We start from the raw sequence: 19,635 nt of genomic DNA on the forward strand, positions 1-19,635 counted from the left end.
CATAGCTCCAAAATTTATCTATTTTTATTATCTAAATACCAACTTACTGGGAAATATTTGGAGCTGTGTTGAGCTCATGATTATGTGATTTGTGGAAAGAAACATATTATTAATTACATTTTTTTTTCATGTGCATGTATATATATATGAAAGTGGTTTTCAAAACAAAAAACAGAATCTGGGTGACTAGGAAGTCACAGAGAACCTCTTCCCAATACTCTTGTTTTTCTTTGGGAATGACATCAACCTTCATGACTCAAGACAAAAAGAAATTATTCCAGCATTTTGATTAAATAAAAGTCCTTTACCACAAAAGATACAGAAATATATAGTATGTACCTGATATGTTATTTCATCAGAGTTTGCAGGTGCTGAATGGGGTGTATGGCTCACCAGTATGACTTGTTGTGATCCTGTTCCACTTTGGCTAGCAAGACTGGAATCTGTGAGTATAGCTGGGAACTGCTGACCCTGTCAGAGAGAAGAGCACAGCAACAAAAAAAAAAAAAAAAAAAAAAAAAAAAAAAAAGTAACTATATTAAAAAAGCTGGATTTTAGCAGTTAACTGTAGTAATATAAGTTTTCAAACCTAAACAGTAATTTTTTCTTTAGAAAGAAACATTTTAGAAACCTATCTGAACAAGCACAACCGTTTTCCCTTCTTTTCTCCTTCAAATTTGTAAGTCACCATTTAAGGGTAACAACAGCTGTAAGACTAAGACTCGATCCAGTCCCAATTAATCTTTACCAGCCTTGCATAAAACACTGCATGTTTTAGCCTTCTGCTGCCTTTCTTTAGCCCCTGTATTCTGCTCTGCTGCATGGCCTTCCCAAGGTATCTTCCTTTATTTTAATCTCTTGATTAAACATACTTCCAAAGCCCATGAAATCACTATACAAAATCAGTACTTAGGATATATGATTACTAATATCTTACTACTTCTATTCCTACACTATTCTTAATGACTTTTCAATTTCCCCAGGAAACAGTTCTTTTACATACTACCTGTCTATTCACCATGATTTCTTGCAACAGAAACTGTGTTTACATAGTTATTTTATTAATCCATGTTTCAATTTTATTTATATTTGTCTTAAGAGGAGGCACAGGATCTTATGAACAGCAACACTGACAAATGTAATCACTTAAATTATTATAAAGCCTGAAATGAAACCATGTTTTGCACTGTTACTTTGTGATCCCAGAAACCACAAATACATCATAAGGATTATTTAAGAAATCTTCTCTTCCCTTCCCCACATCAAAACTGCAGAGTGAAGCATATAACTTTGCTTTACCAGTATTAATCACAGCACATCCAAGATAAATAGTATTTCATTTGTATACATTTACACACTTTAACTCAGATCAAAAAGTAAATAAATATCAATCTAAACCTAGTTAAGCCAAGAAAACAGTAGAAACAGCCCAAGTTTTCAGATCTAAAATCTACATTGAAATGTCAACCACACAACTCAAAATAGTCTTTTAATACTATTTTTAATCTCTCCACTCTGTAGATTCTATTTGCTGATACATCTTTGGCTCCTGATGACACCACAAAATTCTTAAGTTATGCTATAAATGAAACTAATAGCAAGGTTACTGGGGAGATGACAGTCCACACAGAACCATTTTTATGAAATTTCTTATAATGCACTTGCTATTAAAGATGGTCAATTAAATCCTGTCCTGTTACTTGCTATGAAAAGAACTGTAACAACTGTTGTACAACTCTCCCATTCACAAGTTGGAAAAGAAAAATTTACCACATTAAATAATATATTTAAGAGTACTGCTCTGTATTACTGAATAGTGATAATGAAGTACATAATCTAATACCAAAAACTTATCTCAAACCATGTTTAAAGAAGCAGAACCTATCTGTTCATTTAAAAAAACAAACAACCCTGCAAAATTTATCTGTACTTCTGTTCAAACAGTTCATATCTCTAGATGCCATACACACACGATTAGCAGAGAGAAGCAAAATTAACTAAACTTTCAAATATTATGTATTCACAGGACAAAATTATTTTCTGAACAAATTCTCCTATTCCTGCTCTGTAAGACAGAAACATAAATTCATCTGTCAGTTCAGAAAAACATCTTACCTGTGAAGTGATATTAAGTGTAACTGCATCAAGACCACTTGACAACATTCCCTGAGTGTCAGCAAGGGTCAAAGTGACACTACCATCTCCTCCAACTCCTGATGAAGACATCACCAGATTCTGGGCAGACACTGCAGACTGAGATAAGGGTGTTGCTGGAGGAAGGTTTGCTCCCCCTGTTGTATTAAGTTCTGGAACACAGGAAAAATGGTAAGAAAAAAACCAAACCATTACATGCATAAACACTAAACTGCAAATCTTTTTTAGGGGAATTTACTAATTTCTGTTTCTCACTGCTAGGATTTTCTATTGTGAAATCAACAAAATTGGTTAAACAGCTAATCAAGAACCTAAAGTTGTCAGTCAGATGATAAAATTAGAAAAACTACATTTAAATGTATCGTGATGAACAAACACAGTATTGCACTCACAGGTGGTAATGTGCGGATACCAACATATATAGGTAAAAATTCATATACATACTTTGCGAGAAAACACACAAAACACTCCAAGTTCCTGAATCATGATGTGCAAGATGATACCATTTTATTCTAGTATTTACTTTTTAAACAAAATATTGTTTTCAATTAGAAAAATTGTTGTATGCATACCTGGAGCATTTAGTGAAGGGCCCTGAGAAAGAAGCTGATCATTGCTTATAGTTAATGTTGCACCTGTAGTCTGACTGCTGATGGTTGGTGCTGTCAGCCTTAAGCCAGTGTTCAGATCAGTGCTTCCAGAATTATGCTGAATAAGATCTTGGCCTGAATAGAAGTAAGTCCTATTGTAACTGGAACCATCTCAGCATTATTCTGTTACTGTTCTTAGAACTAACCGATCATAAAATAACAAAAGTAGAAAATACAACCAAAACATAAAATTAACTTCTACACATGCAGATTTTTATGCAATGGTTTGACAAGTTTTTAATACAGATGCGATTATGGAAATCCAGATACTAACATGTACAGCAACACCCGAGACTAGTAATATTTAGACAAATAAGGATCTTACTTATCTAGATGCAAAGCACCAAACTTGATCAATTTACAAAAATCCAGCTGTTAACTGAGGCTATAAATTAAACAGTGAATCGATCTAATATGTTCTCAAACGAAACACATTTGGGTTTTAAATACTAATTCGGGGAGCATCTTTCAAAGCTGGTGAATATAAGAAAAATACGTTATGGGAAGACTGTAGACAGTGAAAATCCTCGCATATTACTGTATAGGTACTTTACAAAATAGCAATTTAGTATCATTAAAGATTTTTAAAAACACAAACCAGATATTGTAAGAGTGATTTCTTGTGGACTTCCTGATGAGGTCGCAGTAGTAGAACCCGAAGCATGAGCTAGAACTTGACTCAAACTGGAATTATTTATGGTCAACATTATCTCATGTTGTCCATTTGTAGATGACACCATACCCTGTGAAGTCATGACTTGAGTAATGTCTTGTGAACCTAAATGAAAGTGTTAGAACAAAAAAAAAATTCCATAAATATTGTTTGGTGGAATTTTTGACATAACTTTTTAGAGCAATTTATACATTATTTTCGGAGCTACTATAAACAATGCAGCCAAGGGGATATGCTAGAATTGGCAGTATAAAGTATAAATTTTTTTCACATTCAGTTTATTCCTGTGTAGTTAAGATTTTCAGAAAGAAGACTTTTTATTTTGCTCAAAACTAGGAAGTTCTTAAGTATTTTCATTATATAGAATCATAGAATGGCCATAGAATGAACTTCCACTTCACCAAGCTGCTCAAAACCCCATTCCACTTGGCCTTGAACATTTCCAGAGATGGGGCATCCACAGCCTCTATGTGCAACCTGTATTTCAGTGCCTCAGCACCTTCACAGTAAAGAATTTCTTCCTAATATCTAATCTAAACCTACTCTCTAATTCACCTTGTGAAAAAAACTGTATTAATAAAAGGTAACACAAAGCAGTAAAATTTGCTGAAGATGCTCAAGCAAGAACTTCAAGTTTATTTTATTAAAATGAGGTGCTTAGTGGGGGTGGGGGGAGGCAGGGGGGTGACATTTTCTCACTGTGAGTAATACCATGAGTAAATTAAGAAATTGAAGGCACAATAAAACTACTGACAGTGCTTACCATTAGCACTGGTTGTCAGCACAGACTCCTGCTCAGACAGGGACCCTATTGTCATGTTAGCAGATGATGTTACTGTGGGCTGCAAAGACAAGCCTGATATGGGCTGAATAACCACATTAGCTGGCACTGCATTTTCTGTTGCCTGGAGGGAGGGATTCTGTGGAGTCATAGTGGGATCTCCAGTCAGCTGCTGAGTAAGTAAATTACTCTGCTGTAATGTCTGCTGTAGGATACTTGGATCAATCTGAAAAACAAATTTTCAGCAATCAATCTGAAGTTAACAATCAATATTCTTAATCTAAGTCCAGAATAAATATTTACTGCACAGAGAGTATATATGGTATCAAAAATATTGGTATTGAAAAATAATTAATGATTTAAAATTTCATTTTAGTTTTTGTCTGTATATAGCCAGTCTCTAAAGTGACTATGTAGCCAGTCTATTCTGATTCACTTTCCCTCCCTTCCTTCAGCAAAATGTTAGGGAAATCATGACCATACCAGCATGCCTGGCCCCAGATAAACACACTGCTGGCATTCTGTACTGTCCTATTAGTATATGTAATGTTTATTATTACTGTCTCCAAGCCTTTGAAAGTGAAAAGTAATGGAGCAGAGAGAAGACTGATACCAGAAGTTATTTAATTCTTCAGCTCCTAGGGTCATTAGGGGTCCTAGGGGTCATTAGGGTCTCATTTCACTAGCCAACAGCTGTTCTCTATACTTAGAGATAAGACATTTTCTTCTTCAGACACATTTAGCAGCTGAGAAAAACAAAATGAAAATGTCTTCATTTTATGCTAAAAACTCCTTGAGCAGAGGGACTATGAATAACTCAGTGCAACTCTACAGATGTTCCTTCTCTGACCTTTGGGGTTGTACCTGGCTACCTCCAGAGGGCTCTTCCAACATCAACAATCCTGTGCAACTCATCAAACACCACCAAGCTCAAGAAAATAATTGTTTCGCACATCTAAGAACTTTTAAATGCAACCATCTCACCTCTTTCTGTCATTTCTTTTACAAGCTCAATGGGAATTTAAATTGTGAACTCAACCATTAAAAGCCTGCAAAGCAACACAGTGCCTTATGTTTAGAAAAGAACACTGTGCAATAACTGGGGTTTGTTTCGAGGGGTGGATGGGTGCTTTTTGGGGGTTGGGTGGGAACTTAAAGTACTTTTGAAGCATAAAGACAAAATGCAATTAAAAGGAGAAAAAATATGTATTTTAAAGCAATCTGTCAAAATCCTCCAAAAGGTTAAAAATACCTGAAAAAATTAAAATGAAAGAAACCAAACCAGAAAAATATCCCACTGTGCAGCTATTTTTAAGTCTTCTAATATTGTACAAGTGATACAATATGTAACTAGCTCACTCAACTCAAGGGAGCTTTTCCAGAATCATGCAGGCTTCTTCAACTTTGATTAGCCCTCAGAGTGACTCTACAGAATTAAAAGCAAGGAACAGGGAGCAACTTACCTGTAACGTTATGTTGTTAATACCAGTGGCATCTATTCCAGAAATCTGAACATTTTGTCCAACCAGATTAGCAGCAAGTTGTAACTGTATTCCTTCAAGAGTGGCCAAGCTACCATCTGTCAAGGACACAGTTAAGTCACCTCCAGCTACCAAAGAAAACAGTTATATTGTAATGTTTTTATTTACCATTACTGACTACCTCTTTCAGTGTGCTTATTTTTATAAATTAAATCAGTATAAAAGCTACATACACACACATTTATGACAAGAAAGATGTATAATTTCAAGTGTATAATTTGATTATGAAGTAATATGATTGCCTGTTTTAAAGCTTCATAAATTCCATGTGATTTAAGGATTGCTATTTAGGCACTAGCTAGTGGCTTACAAAACAAGAATGACTCCAGAGTAGCATTAGAAATCTGGATAAATTTGGTTTAGATTACCTTGGAGAGTGTGCTGCACCTAAACAAAGCAGCACACACACAGGATTTTTACATTCTGACTCTGAACATACACACAAAAGTTACTCCCACATTTTGCACAGCACAGACACAGTCGTGTCAAACTGTCAAAGCTCATCCTCTTTCAATGCATCATTAGCATGCTAATGCCTACTCAGGTGCATTAGCAATTGAAATCCAAAACTCTTTAGAACTTGAAAAGCTTCCAATTTCGGAAGTTGAACAGGCCATCTCTACAAAAGGTCTTGAAAGAATATATGGAAAAAGTCATCTTGGGTTTGACACACTTTCTTCTCCAAACACCTCGAGTGTGATCAACCAGTTTCCTTTGGCTGATGCTTCAAAAACACCCATCCTTCCCTTTTCAGAATTCCTCAGTATAATAAATCTGGTCTACAATGCACCCAAAAAATACCTGCTCTGGCCAAAACCCACACTACCAGTCTCAACTTAAAAAGGCCTCTTTCTAGGACATCTGAACAAGCTAAACACTCCTCCTTACTCTGTTCAAAAATCCAAGCAAACATCAATTGATTTTTCATCACAAGCTTGTCACTAACTGTGCCTGTCAAATAACATCAGTATCTTCTGAACACCAACAACTTGTTCATTCTGGAGAACAGTTTAGGTCAAATCAGATAAGCTGGAATGGCCACAGTTAAATATGAGACTAGTATAATACTCTGAAATTGTAAGCATACCTGCAAAATAATAAAAACTTACTCAAAAAAATGCCAAAGCACATAAAATCAAAGTCTCACTTTCAGAAATGACAGACAGTCCAAGATCCACAATTTAAGCATTACATTTAAGAGTACCAAGGCACATTTCCACAATAACACTATTCTGCTCTTAAAATGGTCCCTGTCCCAAGTTTACCTGAGCACTTACAAAAACATTGGGTCAGTGAGCACTTACACAAAAAATACCTGAAAAAAAGTTAGAAATTAGCAAGGATCATTCTCCAAAGGTCACTTTTTTGCAACATGAAGCATGTTGGGTATTCTGTGCCAGCTGGCTGCAATGAATGGCCTGTGGAATATTTAATGTGCAAATGCAGCTGTAGTCACTGCTAATTGGTGAGACTTCATATCCATGATACTTAATTATGTAACATAGACACTACTAGTTTTTTGTATTGCTAAAGAGCTTTCTTTCTTGTGTTGAGGTTGGGGGTCTATTGGTCAGTTTTCTTTTGGTGTATGTGTGTGTGGTTTTTTTTATTTTGGAGAAACAGCTACACATGTACAGCAGAGGATTTGCACTTGAAAGACACTCTACATTATTCACAACCAGAGTAGACAAACAGTAACTGTTTTGCTTCTTTTCTTTTTAAATAAAACTAACAAAGTATTACCACCAAGAATACAAGTACTCCAGCTATCTGTTATCTGCATTTTCTTTCTCTCTGCAGTGCAATACTACAGCAGAATTGAAGAGACTTTTAGGTGAACTGCATGTATTTTCCCTTCATTCTTAAGTAAGTAAATTTTTTCATGTCACCACTGTACATCAAACCATGAATTTAGTACACTTCTTACCTGTTTGGCCAAACTTTCTGAACTCTAATAGAATGCAATTGCCACAACTCCATCTCCACACTACCACCACCACACCGTCCAGTTTTACCTGACACTGAAGCAGGCAGGATTGCCTGGCCCACAAGTCCTTGCTGAAGTAAATTTTGATCAAACTGACTTGTCAGAACAGAGTTATTCATGATGAACACATTAGGGTCTGTTGAGGTTGAATTAAGAAGACTGACTGGTTGTAATCCCTCAGTTGAAGTCCGGGCAACAGGCTTCCTAACTTTCTTTGCATCCGGTTTGTAATGACACTGGATGTGGGTTTTTCTGCGCCCCGAAGTGCGAAACCGCAAATCACAGTGTGGGCATTTGAAGGGCTTTGCTCCCGTATGCAGGCGCATGTGGACTTTCAGACTGCCTTTTGTAGAAAAAGAATTACTGCACACGTGACAACAGAAGAGCTTCTGGCCTAGAAAAGTTCAACAACCAGAAAGATAAGCGATTAAACATCTAAAAAAGGCTAAATAATGCAGAGCTAAATAATACATTTAACAAACCTCATAACAGATTCTAAACTAATTTGAACAGAATAAATTTGCAGTAACTGGACTTCATCATTTGGCTGCTTTTCAAATGAATTATGGCTCTCAATGAAGAGCACATTAACTTTTTCCTTTCACGAAAATTCCACATGCTTTTAAAGCTTTCATGCAGAATCGTATTTGGTCACCTTCATGCCTATGTCATCCTCTTCATCTCATCTTCCTGACTAATCCAGTTGTTTCAACTACACAGCTCATGAACTGGAAAATTGAAAGTTTCATCTCGACCTCTTCAGCATTTGGCTCCTACTTAGGCACTCATTTCCTTTTTAATTGCAGCAGTTTTATTATTCTGTTTCAATGCTGCCTTAACTAATCAGTATTAATGGGTTACAAGTAGGAAATTATTAAGTGAGATAGCATTCTAAAACAAAGCATCAATCCCACAAAATAATCCAGAAGTACAGAAATCTGGTCTATACATATGCAGACCTCTTTGTCTATCAGAGTGTGTAATATCTGAAAAATATCCTTGGTCTCAAATGGAATTTTTAATGTACTACAAGTAACAGCAAACTACAGAATTTATTCCTTTAGCTATATGCACAGCTGTACAATTTACAAAAAGCATCTGTCAGAAAACCTGCCACTACAGCTGAAAACCTGCTACAACTCCTGAAATTCCCAGGCCTTCCAGCACAATATTGCTTCCTAGCTAAACAAGGGAAAGAAACTAATGCATTTGGTAAGGATATCACAAGAGCAATATGTGCCTATGATTCCTGCTATTGAGTTCCAGTTTCAATTTACACAGAAGAATCTCTCATCAATTTCCTGAGTTACAACACACCCTACTTAAAATTACAAAACCCTGGTACACTGTAGTCACTTCTTGTTCAACAAAACTAAGTAAACCTCTGACAATGTTCTGTTTCCAAGAAAAGGAGAAGAAAGAGCCCAATAACATGAACCAGCAAAACAATGGGAATCCGGGCTGCAGCAAAGTCATCTACAACATTCACAGTGCCACAAAGGAAGCCATCCAGCAGTCTTTCCCACTAAATAAAAAAATCTCCACCCATTGGGAGAAAGAGAGGTGGAAAAATAAGAGAGAGAGAGAGAGAGAGAGAGAGAAAAGAAAATCAACAAAAAATAAGCAGGAAGGAACAAACAGAACATCTGAAGTCCTGTTATTTAAACAGGCAATAAGATTATGACCTGACCCTTGGGCCTTTTGTGTCAATACTAGGAATCTGAAAAGAAAAATGAAAGATAGTTGAACTATGTTTTCAGTAGTTTAGTAGTTTAAAGTTAGCACCCACAAGGGAAACTTGGAGGGAAGGTAATCACAAATTCGGATGAAAAGTCATAGAGGAATAACAAACACTAAATCAACACTGCTTCCAAATACAGCAAAAGTTAAATATGTTTTAAGCCACTGACATGCCACACTACTGGCTACACAGCTAACATGTTAACAAGAACTGTTATGTAATCAGGAACTGGAAAAGCAATGAAGACAGAAATGCCATAGTGTGCAACTCCAGTTATCCCACTTTACACTATATTAGGATGCAGCAGTTCAGCGTTCAAAGAACCATACACCTCACTGGGAAACTTCCAATCTTCCAGTAAAGCCCCAAACTAATTCTTTGGATCATTGCTGATTATAGATGATATCAGGTAGGCTCCAATCCAGGCATCTCTCATTTACAGGTGAGGAACAAACTAATTTGCTCTTCAAACCAAACTATTTTAGGGGAGTTATAGACACTAATACTGTAAACATTTTTCTATTGTTCATTTAAATAAATTATGTATGTCTCAATATAAAAACCAATGAACTATTAGATGCAGGTATTACCCACAGACAGCATTCCAGAAAGCAATCCAGGCTCAAATGCAGAAAATTGCACATTAGCTTAACTTCATCCAGCATAAGCTGGCCCAAGTATAAAAGAACATGGAAAAAAACTCCCATAAGACAAAATGAATTACAATAGGGAAAAGGTGATACAGCTTTGGCAGTGAAAATTACACCTCACAAATCTGTGAGCGCTTTTTGAAGAAGATCAGATTTCCACTACATCTGAATTTCTGGCATTTTCTGCTGGTTTTATACGAAAAGACCTTAATAAAAATGCTGTCACAGGATGAAAGGACAGTGTCTTTTCATGAATAAAAGAAAAACAGCTCTAAGACAGAACACAAATAGTTTATATGGACAATTTTCACAAGGCAGGAAGTCAGCAGAAGCATTCTTGAACACCTGAGCAAGGACTCAAACTCAAATTTGTACTATATGTAATGTGAATGAGAGAATGAATAGCAGGTTGGCAAAGTCCATTTAAGGATGTTAAAATAATAAATTACAAAGCTCCATCATATATTATCAAAAAGTCTGTACAACCATACAGAGGTTAAAAATTACAGAGAAACAATTTCTCTTTTTTTCTTCAGACAAAAAAATTAGTGGGCTTAGGAACAAAATTATCAAGATGGCAAACTGAAAATCAAATTAATCCAGGAACTTACTACTACTGGCTGTACTGAAGGCCATTCCTTTTTTACGCAGTTCTTCTGCATTCAGAAAACTGGATAAATCTAATCTAAAATTAATTAAAAACTAATCTAATATTCCCATTAAAGCTAGCAAGCAAAGAGTTGCAATCTCTTATTCAGAGACCTACAATCTGTAAACTGCTTGAACACGCAGGTGCATGACACAATCCCTGCTTTGTTCCTTTCACTATCCTTACTATCTGGTACTACCTGTCCTGATCTACAACAATTTCATGTAACATGAGCACTACTTCCAACTAAACAAATACAGAAAGTACAAATACTGTAAAATGAAGAGGGAGCTTCCATGAGCAGCTTTAAAAGCTTTCCATCTTGTTTTTCTTTTATTTTTGAAAAGAGATAATAATGAAACTTAATGAAACTGCAGACAGTTTTAGTAATTAGTTAGTTCAGGACTGGATTTATTACAGAAGTTCAATGGTAAAAAGAAAACAAGTATGGAAGACTTAAAAGGTTTTTTTTAATTAGCACAAAATTGGAATTGAAAAATACTACTATTAAAATCAGACCTCTCTCAGGAATACAAAAATCCACTCTAAAAATTTAAGTTTTACAGATACTAGGTTTTCATTCAACTTGCAAGACTCAAACAGCTCAATACTCGAAATTTTTATACTCCTATTTTCCAGTTCATATAGCAGCATCAACATTAATGTTTACAGGGTTTTTTTCTCTAAATCAATTTCATAAAATTCCCTCAACTCCACCTTCTTACTCAGGAAAATCACTTATAATTGAAATGCTACAGAAGATTTGACACTAACATATTCAGGATACATACATACACAGTTTTTGCATGAGCTAAGAGCATTCTTTAATGGCCTACTAATAGAGAAGGCTGTAATAACATTGTTCATTCAGAATGTTCAAATGTGATTCATATGATGGTGTCGCAAGTACTAAATTTCCCCTAGAACAGCTATCTACACTTGCAAATACCACATCAAAGTAAAACACTGCATTTCTTGCAAAGTCTGTACTTAAACAGCTGGTCAAGAAAGCAAACACCTTCTAACAAAGACATGCAAAACTGACCTGTGTGTGTTTTCACATGACAATCCAGAGTGGATTTTACAGTGAAACTCTTCCCACATTCATCGCACTTATACGGCTTCTCTCCGGTATGGATACGAACATGCCTAATAATTCCAGGATAAATATATAAGTGAATTTCTATTTTTATGTCAGTCTGTATAAATATTTATTTTCTATCTTATTAATTTTAGAATTAAATACTTACATTAGCATTACTCTAGGCAGAACAAGAAGATTTAAGTATTTGCATTTTTTCAACAGATTTTTACATGTTTTTATATGCAAGTATTAGAAAAACAAGAAACAATTTATTCTAAAACTTCCTAATAATAATTTTAATACTGCAGAAAAATAAATATGAAAAAGCTGTATTAGTCATATTCAGAATATGCAGCATTTTGACACATTTTTAAACCACTGTGAAAAAGAAAAATTTATGTAAATATTGAAGTCAAACTTTAACGTCGGCATAGTTATATGAAACTCTTATTGCTAAAGTTTATGGTGAACTATTCAGCAAATTAAAAACATGTGAAAATCTTTCCATTCCTCACCTGACTAAATCACTGGGTTTTTTAAAGCTTTTGGGACAATAACTGCAACAGTTGGCATATTTGGGCTCTGCTTCCAGTTCTGCTTGCTTATCTTTGATTTCACTAATTCTGTCTTTCTCTGCAGCTGACTGAACAAGAACTTTTTCTGAAACAGTAGCACTTTCTTGAGGCCTAATCTTTGCCAGTTCTGCTGTCTCTTCTTCTGTGAAAGTTATGACACCAGGACGAGATTTTCTGGAAGTCCTTTCAGAGCTTTCATCTTCATCTTCAACACATGCAACTATTGAGTAAAAAAACCCAACAAAAAGATCAAACCAAAACAAAAAAAGTGCTGGATTTATGATTCTTATTTTTGTAATAACTAACACAGGTTAAGTAATACAGGACAAAAAAATCTTCTGTTTTAGTGACATACTAAAGTAGCTACATCACATACAATACCTTTAATGTGCTGGACAGATCCTGGAAAACTAATTTTTTTAAACAATTCAGATAACAGAGCAATTTCAGGAGCTCTGAACAGCAGACATTATCCATGCTGGAGGGCTATTTTTTACCATTACTATTACAGCACTCATGTAATCCACCAAAACATCTGTATTTCTTATGTAGTAAGGACTGTAAAAGTAAAAATGAAATCATTTACCTCCCCCTCCTGTATCTGTAGCTGCTGCTACAGCTGAGGAGACTGCCTGATGTTTTTTCATATGTTTTTTGCAGTGAACAGTTGTTCGAAAGCTTTCATCACAGAATGGGCACTTGTAAGGCTTCATGCTCATGTGAGTTGCCATGTGCCTGGTAAGGCTGCCATTAGTTGTGAAGGAAGTATTGCAAATGCTACAGCTGAATGCTTTAACTCCTTAAAGTAACAGAAACAAATAAGTAGCATGCTATTTGTTTAAGTTTACTTACACAGGACATTTACAAAACCCAAACATGGGTTAAGCTAATACAGAGCTGGTATACTCCCTTTACCTGTATGAGTTTTCTCATGTGACTTAAGAACTCCCGAGGAAACAAAACCACGGCCACAGAGTTGGCATTTATAAGGTTTCTCACCAGTATGTGATCGTACATGTTGTTTCAAATGGCTGGATTTCTTAAAACCCTTGTTGCAATATTCACATCTATTAGAAGAAAATAGTTTTCATTAGTTTTATGTAATTATTAGCCATAAAAGATTTGGGAAATTCTGTTACAAAGTTAAAAATGTAACATACCTATATGAGCGCCTACTTTGATCTTCATTTTCCTCAAGAAAATGAGGCCGTTGGGTGTGCAATTCAAGTTCTTCCTGTGGTGACTGATCTTGTATCAAGCGAGTGGTCTAAAAATCAAAGACTCAAGTGAATTTCAGTAACACAATATTTATATACAGTCTCACAAATAGGAAAAAAAAATTACAGCATTTACACTCAGCAAGTAATTAAATTTATGCTTTCATACATTTTGACAGGAAATTGAGAGTGCAGTATAATACTTCATTCTTCCATAGTGAGAAGGAAAGCATAAAAATGTTCAGCTACTGAACTGGAATAAACAGACAACATAGTGCACTTACACTCCTCTGAATCTCCACAAAAATGTATCTAAATTGTTCAGATTTTCTAGTGTTTGAGGAGTTAAATGTAAAACTAGAGTAGTCACTTTAAACAATGAGTAAGCAACAAAACTCAGTGCTGCTGTCAGACTCCACTAGGTTCTGAACATTCCTGTAAGTAAAAGCCAAAACAGAGCAATCCTTGAGAACAAGAGTATGTTTCAAGATTTGAAGCCAAGGAAATTCTGAATCCTGTAGGCTGAAATGACTCAAACTCTTCCAGATCCTAAAACCCACATCAGTTCTCTGACAACACTTGCACTTTGCAAACAAGCTTGAAGGGACAGTAACTCAGAGATCATCATGGTAAATACATTACAGCAACTTGTCTTCATGCTTGGTACTTCTACTGTCATAAAAAGCTGCATTTAAATTGTACTTTTAGCAGTTGAGCCCTTTTACAAATTTAATCAAACGAGATCCATGCAAGAACACCATACGCTGCAATACGCAAGCTCCATGAACAATCACTAAAGATTTGCAATGCCTTTTTTTATTGCTTGATAATATATGTCTGTAGAAATTTAATACTTTAATTTCACAGCATTGCATCCACCCCTTAAACTCACAATCCAATGTGATATAATTTTTTAAGTCTAGGGCATTAAAACATACACCTCCTTTTCAGAAACTGTAGTCAAGTCACTTATCCTCTATTCACCTTTCTATTTTCCACTGTTAAACATAAGCAATCTAGAGAAGAAATTCTTGAACTTTTCTGACTTTTTGTTTTATCTGTCACCAATGAAATAGTGCCAGAAAGTCACGACTGAGCACAGACAATTAGTCCTGCCTTCAAGTGATACTTACTACATTAATAGTCTCTGTATTTGGAACCTGAAGAAGAGCTGGTGGATGATAACTCGTTGAAAGAGCCTGAGATTCAAGTGTGCTTGAATCCTGCAGCTGTTGTACAGCTGGAAATTGAGTCTGTTGATTGTAGCTGTCATTCACAGTAAAACCTGACAGAAATTAAACAGTCAAAAACCTGTAAAATACACTGATTTGGACTTTGAATAGCACCACACTTTTCTGAAGACTACCTTCAAAAGAGAATAAGTAGCATTACCATATAGTAATAGTTGTATTCTTCACTGGTGGGCATCAAAACACACACATTTCTGGCATCTACATAATAGGCATAATAGGGTTACTTACCATTAGCTGGAATTCTATTGGAAAATCTCCTCCACAGAAAAACACTGTTTGAAGTTTCTTCAGGGTGCCACAATTACCTTAGAGCCATTGAAATTTTGAATTTCTTGTATGTAAGCATGCATGTGTCAAACAGGTTGACCCATCTCCCTTTATCCACGTTGGTACCACGCTCCCTTAACTACACTGGAAGCCGATCACAAGGATGCAAAGCTCAGTGGGGAGGATGGCGGGTGAGTGGAGGAGATGACCCAATAGGAGAACTCCAGTTTCTGATAAAGTAACCCCATTTTCTCCTACTTTGGATCTCCTCCACATATTCCCACTCTTTAGATAATAGTAAAGTAGAGCCTCTCAAAGGCAAACTGCAAAGTAAAAAATAAACACATTTTTATTCACATTTCCAATATAAAATCGTGAAATTTTTGTTTGGAAAAAGCAGATCTTAATAATCTCCTTTTCTGAATAAATGAATGAAATGATCACACCAATGATTGAGAGCCAGGGAAATACAGCTCATATTGCAGTGTTTTTTAATGCTACTGGAAACTACCTTTTAAGTCTTAATACTTCCAGTATTAAAAAATAACCCACAATGTCGTGAGGAAAAAAATTAAACCACAGGTATCAGCAATTAAATTATGGGCAATGATTTCAATACTTCTGTGCAGTTTGCCTTTAGTGGACAAAAAGGGTGAAGATTATGAAAACAGGGTAGAAACAAACCCACATCAGATGATCACAGCATCAAAGGCCAAAAAGCAATGCTTACAGAACCTTTTTGAGCAACAGTAAAATAAAAACCTGGATGTGCTGAGTTTAAGCAGAATTTTTTCCAAAATACACTTTCCACAGCAGAAGAATATTGTAAACAGTAGAGAATAAAACCCCTATTTGTATGCTATTGCTTCCACCATAGAATGAAAACTCACAAATGTAAATAAATCTTGAAAGTATTATTAATCAGGTCACAACTAGTCACCAAACCTAATGCTGAAACTTGTATAATATTTTCTCTCCTAGAAGTACCACAAGAGTACAAGAAAAAAGATTCTAAAAGCTGGACCTTGCACCTCAATTACCCTTTGTGAAATGACAAAAAAGTAGCCTGAAGAAAGCAATGAAAAGTTCTGCAGTGATAAGAGGGCTTCTAATTTCTAATTCTCAAATAAATTTTAAAAGCATCTTTATAGAAAAATGACATTCCCATTACATCAGAAGAGAATACAAAAAAAACAAGACTCAAGAAACTGAAGCAAAGTGATGTTACTTGCATGCCCTACATTAAAAAAAAAACCCCAACTACTAAATATACTGTATAAAAACTTGAAACTTCTTTTCTAATCAGTAGGTAAATTTTACTACCTAGGAAGGAAAAAAAAGTTACTGTGCTATGACCTATTTAATTTCACAATGTTTAAATAAATTGTTGACATCCTGAAAAATTTCTCAGGATCATGCAACAAAATGCTCAGGAAGAGAAGATCTGAATGTAGAGGTATTTGAGGATAAATTGAAGAAAGAAATGCTACTTCTGAAAGTAGTTTTGGAATATATAGAAACCAAAGCTGTAACAAGAAGACACATAATGCATCTCCATTTTGCTCAATTCCTAGCATAAGGGTCAACTTCCCCTCAAAACTTAAAAAATATCTGACAGTTTTGAACATTCTAAAGGCATTTGCTAGCACCATTCTATTTTTACAGAACAACACTAAAAAAAACCAAACCCATACCACCAAACTCCAGAACCCAGACATTCAATCTGAGAGGGAAATTTCACAACGTTTGTTTTCTGCTGATTTTCATCACTGTATGTTGTTTCCCAGAAGCTTTTGATCAATCTTATAAAAACAGAGACTATCTTTAGCTCTGTATAATAAGGGGAGCCTCTACAAAGTCCTCTAAACTTGGAATTGAATTTTGTGTTCTTCAGTACAAGTAATAATTTGTGTTGTTTGGGGGTTTTTCAGTTTTAGAACATTATCCAATCTATTATCTCCTATACTAAGAAAACAGCGAAAAACAGAATACTCTGGAAATCATTTTACTCATAGAAAGATGTATCTTGCTGTGAGAATGAGAAAACAACAGAATGACAGTTACATATGTATTATGTAACAGTATGGTACAATATTTAATTTAGTAGAAATTTCACAGATGTTTTAAATTCTAACATTATAAACATCAACATGAACATGTGCATCTCAGCAGGGAGCAGTGACTAACAATCACATGTTCTGCAGGTTCGCTTCTTAGGCAAAGGCAACCAGCTGAACAGTACTGACTGCAAATGCATGCAAACAGTTCCTGAAAGATCAGAATTCTAAGTCCTGAGATTACAGATCAGCTTCTTAGGAAAGCAAATAGCATTCTGGTGGCAAGATTTGTATTTGATATTTGTATGGAATATAGAACTAGCAGCATTTGGACTTCTGTTTTTTCAAGATAATCTGTCTATCACCACTATTTGAACTACCATTCAATGCTTACAGGGACACTTTCAAGAAGTAAAGGTGGTATAGTTTATATGAAAACACATTTGGTGACAGATGATATTCAATAACTCAAAGACAATTTCAGATAAAAGATGCATTTGTTTCTTCTGACTTCACTTAAAAGTCTTCAAATGAAGATGCCTGAACACACTACAAAGAACCTAAGTCCTTTTCTCAGCCTTCAAATCTAGCTCAAATGAATCACAGATTATGATACTGTGGCACCCTCATAGGATCTGCACTCCTTTACAGGTCTGAACATATGGGAAAGATAATCTATCTGAACAAACAAGAAATTCAATAGAAGTATTATGAACAAACCTGAAAGAAGAAACGAAGTTCTGCCTGGTCTATGCAGACCTAGAAATTAGCCTTATTTGTCTAAAATGCAAAGTTGGGGTTTTCCCCTTAAGAAAGTAAAATCAAAAAAACATTCAAAGTTTTTTTTTTTTTAACTCCTACACTGTTTTACTAATAAACACTGAAGCAAAATATTTTAACAAGAATACAGCCTATAAATACCAAGAATAAAAAAGACAGCATTTGAAGCTTGAATGTTCTGCCTAGCTGATAGGAAAAAGAAATTAGGAGCATGAAGCACAGATGCAGACATAGGGAGAGGGTCGACCAATTTAACGCATGCATCCGCGCAAATGCTTACCTACCTGAAATTCAAAAATTTTGAAGGGCTCCAGGATCTTCAAGGAAACTTCAAAGAGTTGGGAATCTGTGGATGAGATTCCAAGTAGAATAGGAAACATCTTATACAAATGAGACTTTAAAATGCCCACACCACACATGTTCTGTTTCTCTGAACCAATTTTACAACATGATCAATCTAGATTTCTGATAATGAAAGAATTGTTTTGTGGGTTCTAGGAGTGTTTCTCCTCCCCAAGAAATCACTTGATATTTATAAAATGCAGAAGATACATATACACAGAAACTGAAGTTTAAATAAGATAACAAAACAAGAGCTACTTATGGGGTTTATAAATTCTAAGGAGTTATTAAAAAAAGCAAACAAAAACACCACCACTCTTCAGAATAATGTAGAACAAAAGGCTGCTTTTTTTTCCATAGTGTCTTCTCATTCATGTGAAAAACTGTAAAAGTCAACCAATGAAAATAATAGTAGTATTTTAAGAGGATCTAGATCAATCTTGTTTAATAAAGGTGGAGACTTTGATTTTCTTTTCTTTACACATAATGCAGCATAACCTTGAGAATTAAAATTGGAAAATGATACCATTTCTTCACAGTCTGATGTACGTACCACAGTCAGTTAAGTTTTTACAAATGATATTATACAATTAAAAGGGAATGAAACTAAGAACAGAAAAGTTTGTGCAGATAGAGTACCAATTACTGGTTATCAGCTACATGTAGTTATTTCCTAGAGTCAGAAACAAGGAGATCAAGGGATAAGCCAGAGATGGATGTTTCCAAGACAAAACAAATGAAAACCCCTTGAACATTCCCCATCTCAGCAACAGCACAAAACAACCACCAATAAAACCCGAAAACAAAATCAATAGCTTCATATTATGCAACAATTCAAGAGGTCCAGCTGTGAAAAGCATAGAAGACAGTAATTTCTTCACTATTTGCAGGTTACACACGGCCAGATGTTTCTCTGCATCTTAGGGGAAAAAATAGTTTCCAAGTGCTTACAGTCTTAGTTTGCTAGTTTCATTGCTCGATAAAATATAAAAGGAAACTGCTACAGAGTATGATTTTTACATGACTGTATTTTGCACTGTCTTTTCCAAAATGAATCCCAGTAGCTACTCACTCAAATATTAAGACTGTGTTTCTGATCAACTCAGGTTATGAGCACGTATACTGAGAAAGAAACTTGTGCAAACTGCCTACTGCCACAGCAATTTCAAACACCATCAAGGAAAGAATATTATATACTTGACTATAAAACCCATACTGTAATGACTACACATTG

General features: G+C 35.2%; 1 protein-coding gene across 8 annotated transcripts in view; it reads right to left on the bottom strand.

Moving 5' to 3' along the window:
* ZNF236 (zinc finger protein 236) overlaps nucleotides 1–19,635 on the bottom strand; it is a 70,082-nt gene that overhangs the window by 10,495 nt on the left and 39,952 nt on the right. For 6 of the 8 annotated variants that reach the window (XM_079302748.1, XM_079302746.1, XM_079302749.1 and 3 more), the window contains exons 17-29: nucleotides 14,836–14,987; nucleotides 13,646–13,752; nucleotides 13,401–13,552; nucleotides 13,072–13,284; nucleotides 12,426–12,705; nucleotides 11,872–11,975; nucleotides 7,815–8,180; nucleotides 5,722–5,867; nucleotides 4,241–4,484; nucleotides 3,403–3,582; nucleotides 2,727–2,879; nucleotides 2,116–2,306; nucleotides 340–471 (exon numbers count right to left, since the gene is read on the bottom strand). In XM_079302748.1, the coding sequence (XP_079158874.1) occupies nucleotides 340–471; nucleotides 2,116–2,306; nucleotides 2,727–2,879; nucleotides 3,403–3,582; nucleotides 4,241–4,484; nucleotides 5,722–5,867; nucleotides 7,815–8,180; nucleotides 11,872–11,975; nucleotides 12,426–12,705; nucleotides 13,072–13,284; nucleotides 13,401–13,552; nucleotides 13,646–13,752; nucleotides 14,836–14,987 (2,420 nt within the window). The remainder of the gene's footprint in view (nucleotides 1–339; nucleotides 472–2,115; nucleotides 2,307–2,726; nucleotides 2,880–3,402; nucleotides 3,583–4,240; nucleotides 4,485–5,721; nucleotides 5,868–7,814; nucleotides 8,181–11,871; nucleotides 11,976–12,425; nucleotides 12,706–13,071; nucleotides 13,285–13,400; nucleotides 13,553–13,645; nucleotides 13,753–14,835; nucleotides 14,988–19,635) is intronic. The other 2 variants (XM_079302747.1, XM_079302750.1) reach the window with 2 other exon arrangements.

The sequence above is a fragment of the Erithacus rubecula genome (genome assembly GCF_903797595.1).
Source record: "Erithacus rubecula genome assembly, chromosome: 3".
NCBI classification, from domain to species: Eukaryota; Metazoa; Chordata; class Aves; order Passeriformes; family Muscicapidae; genus Erithacus; species Erithacus rubecula.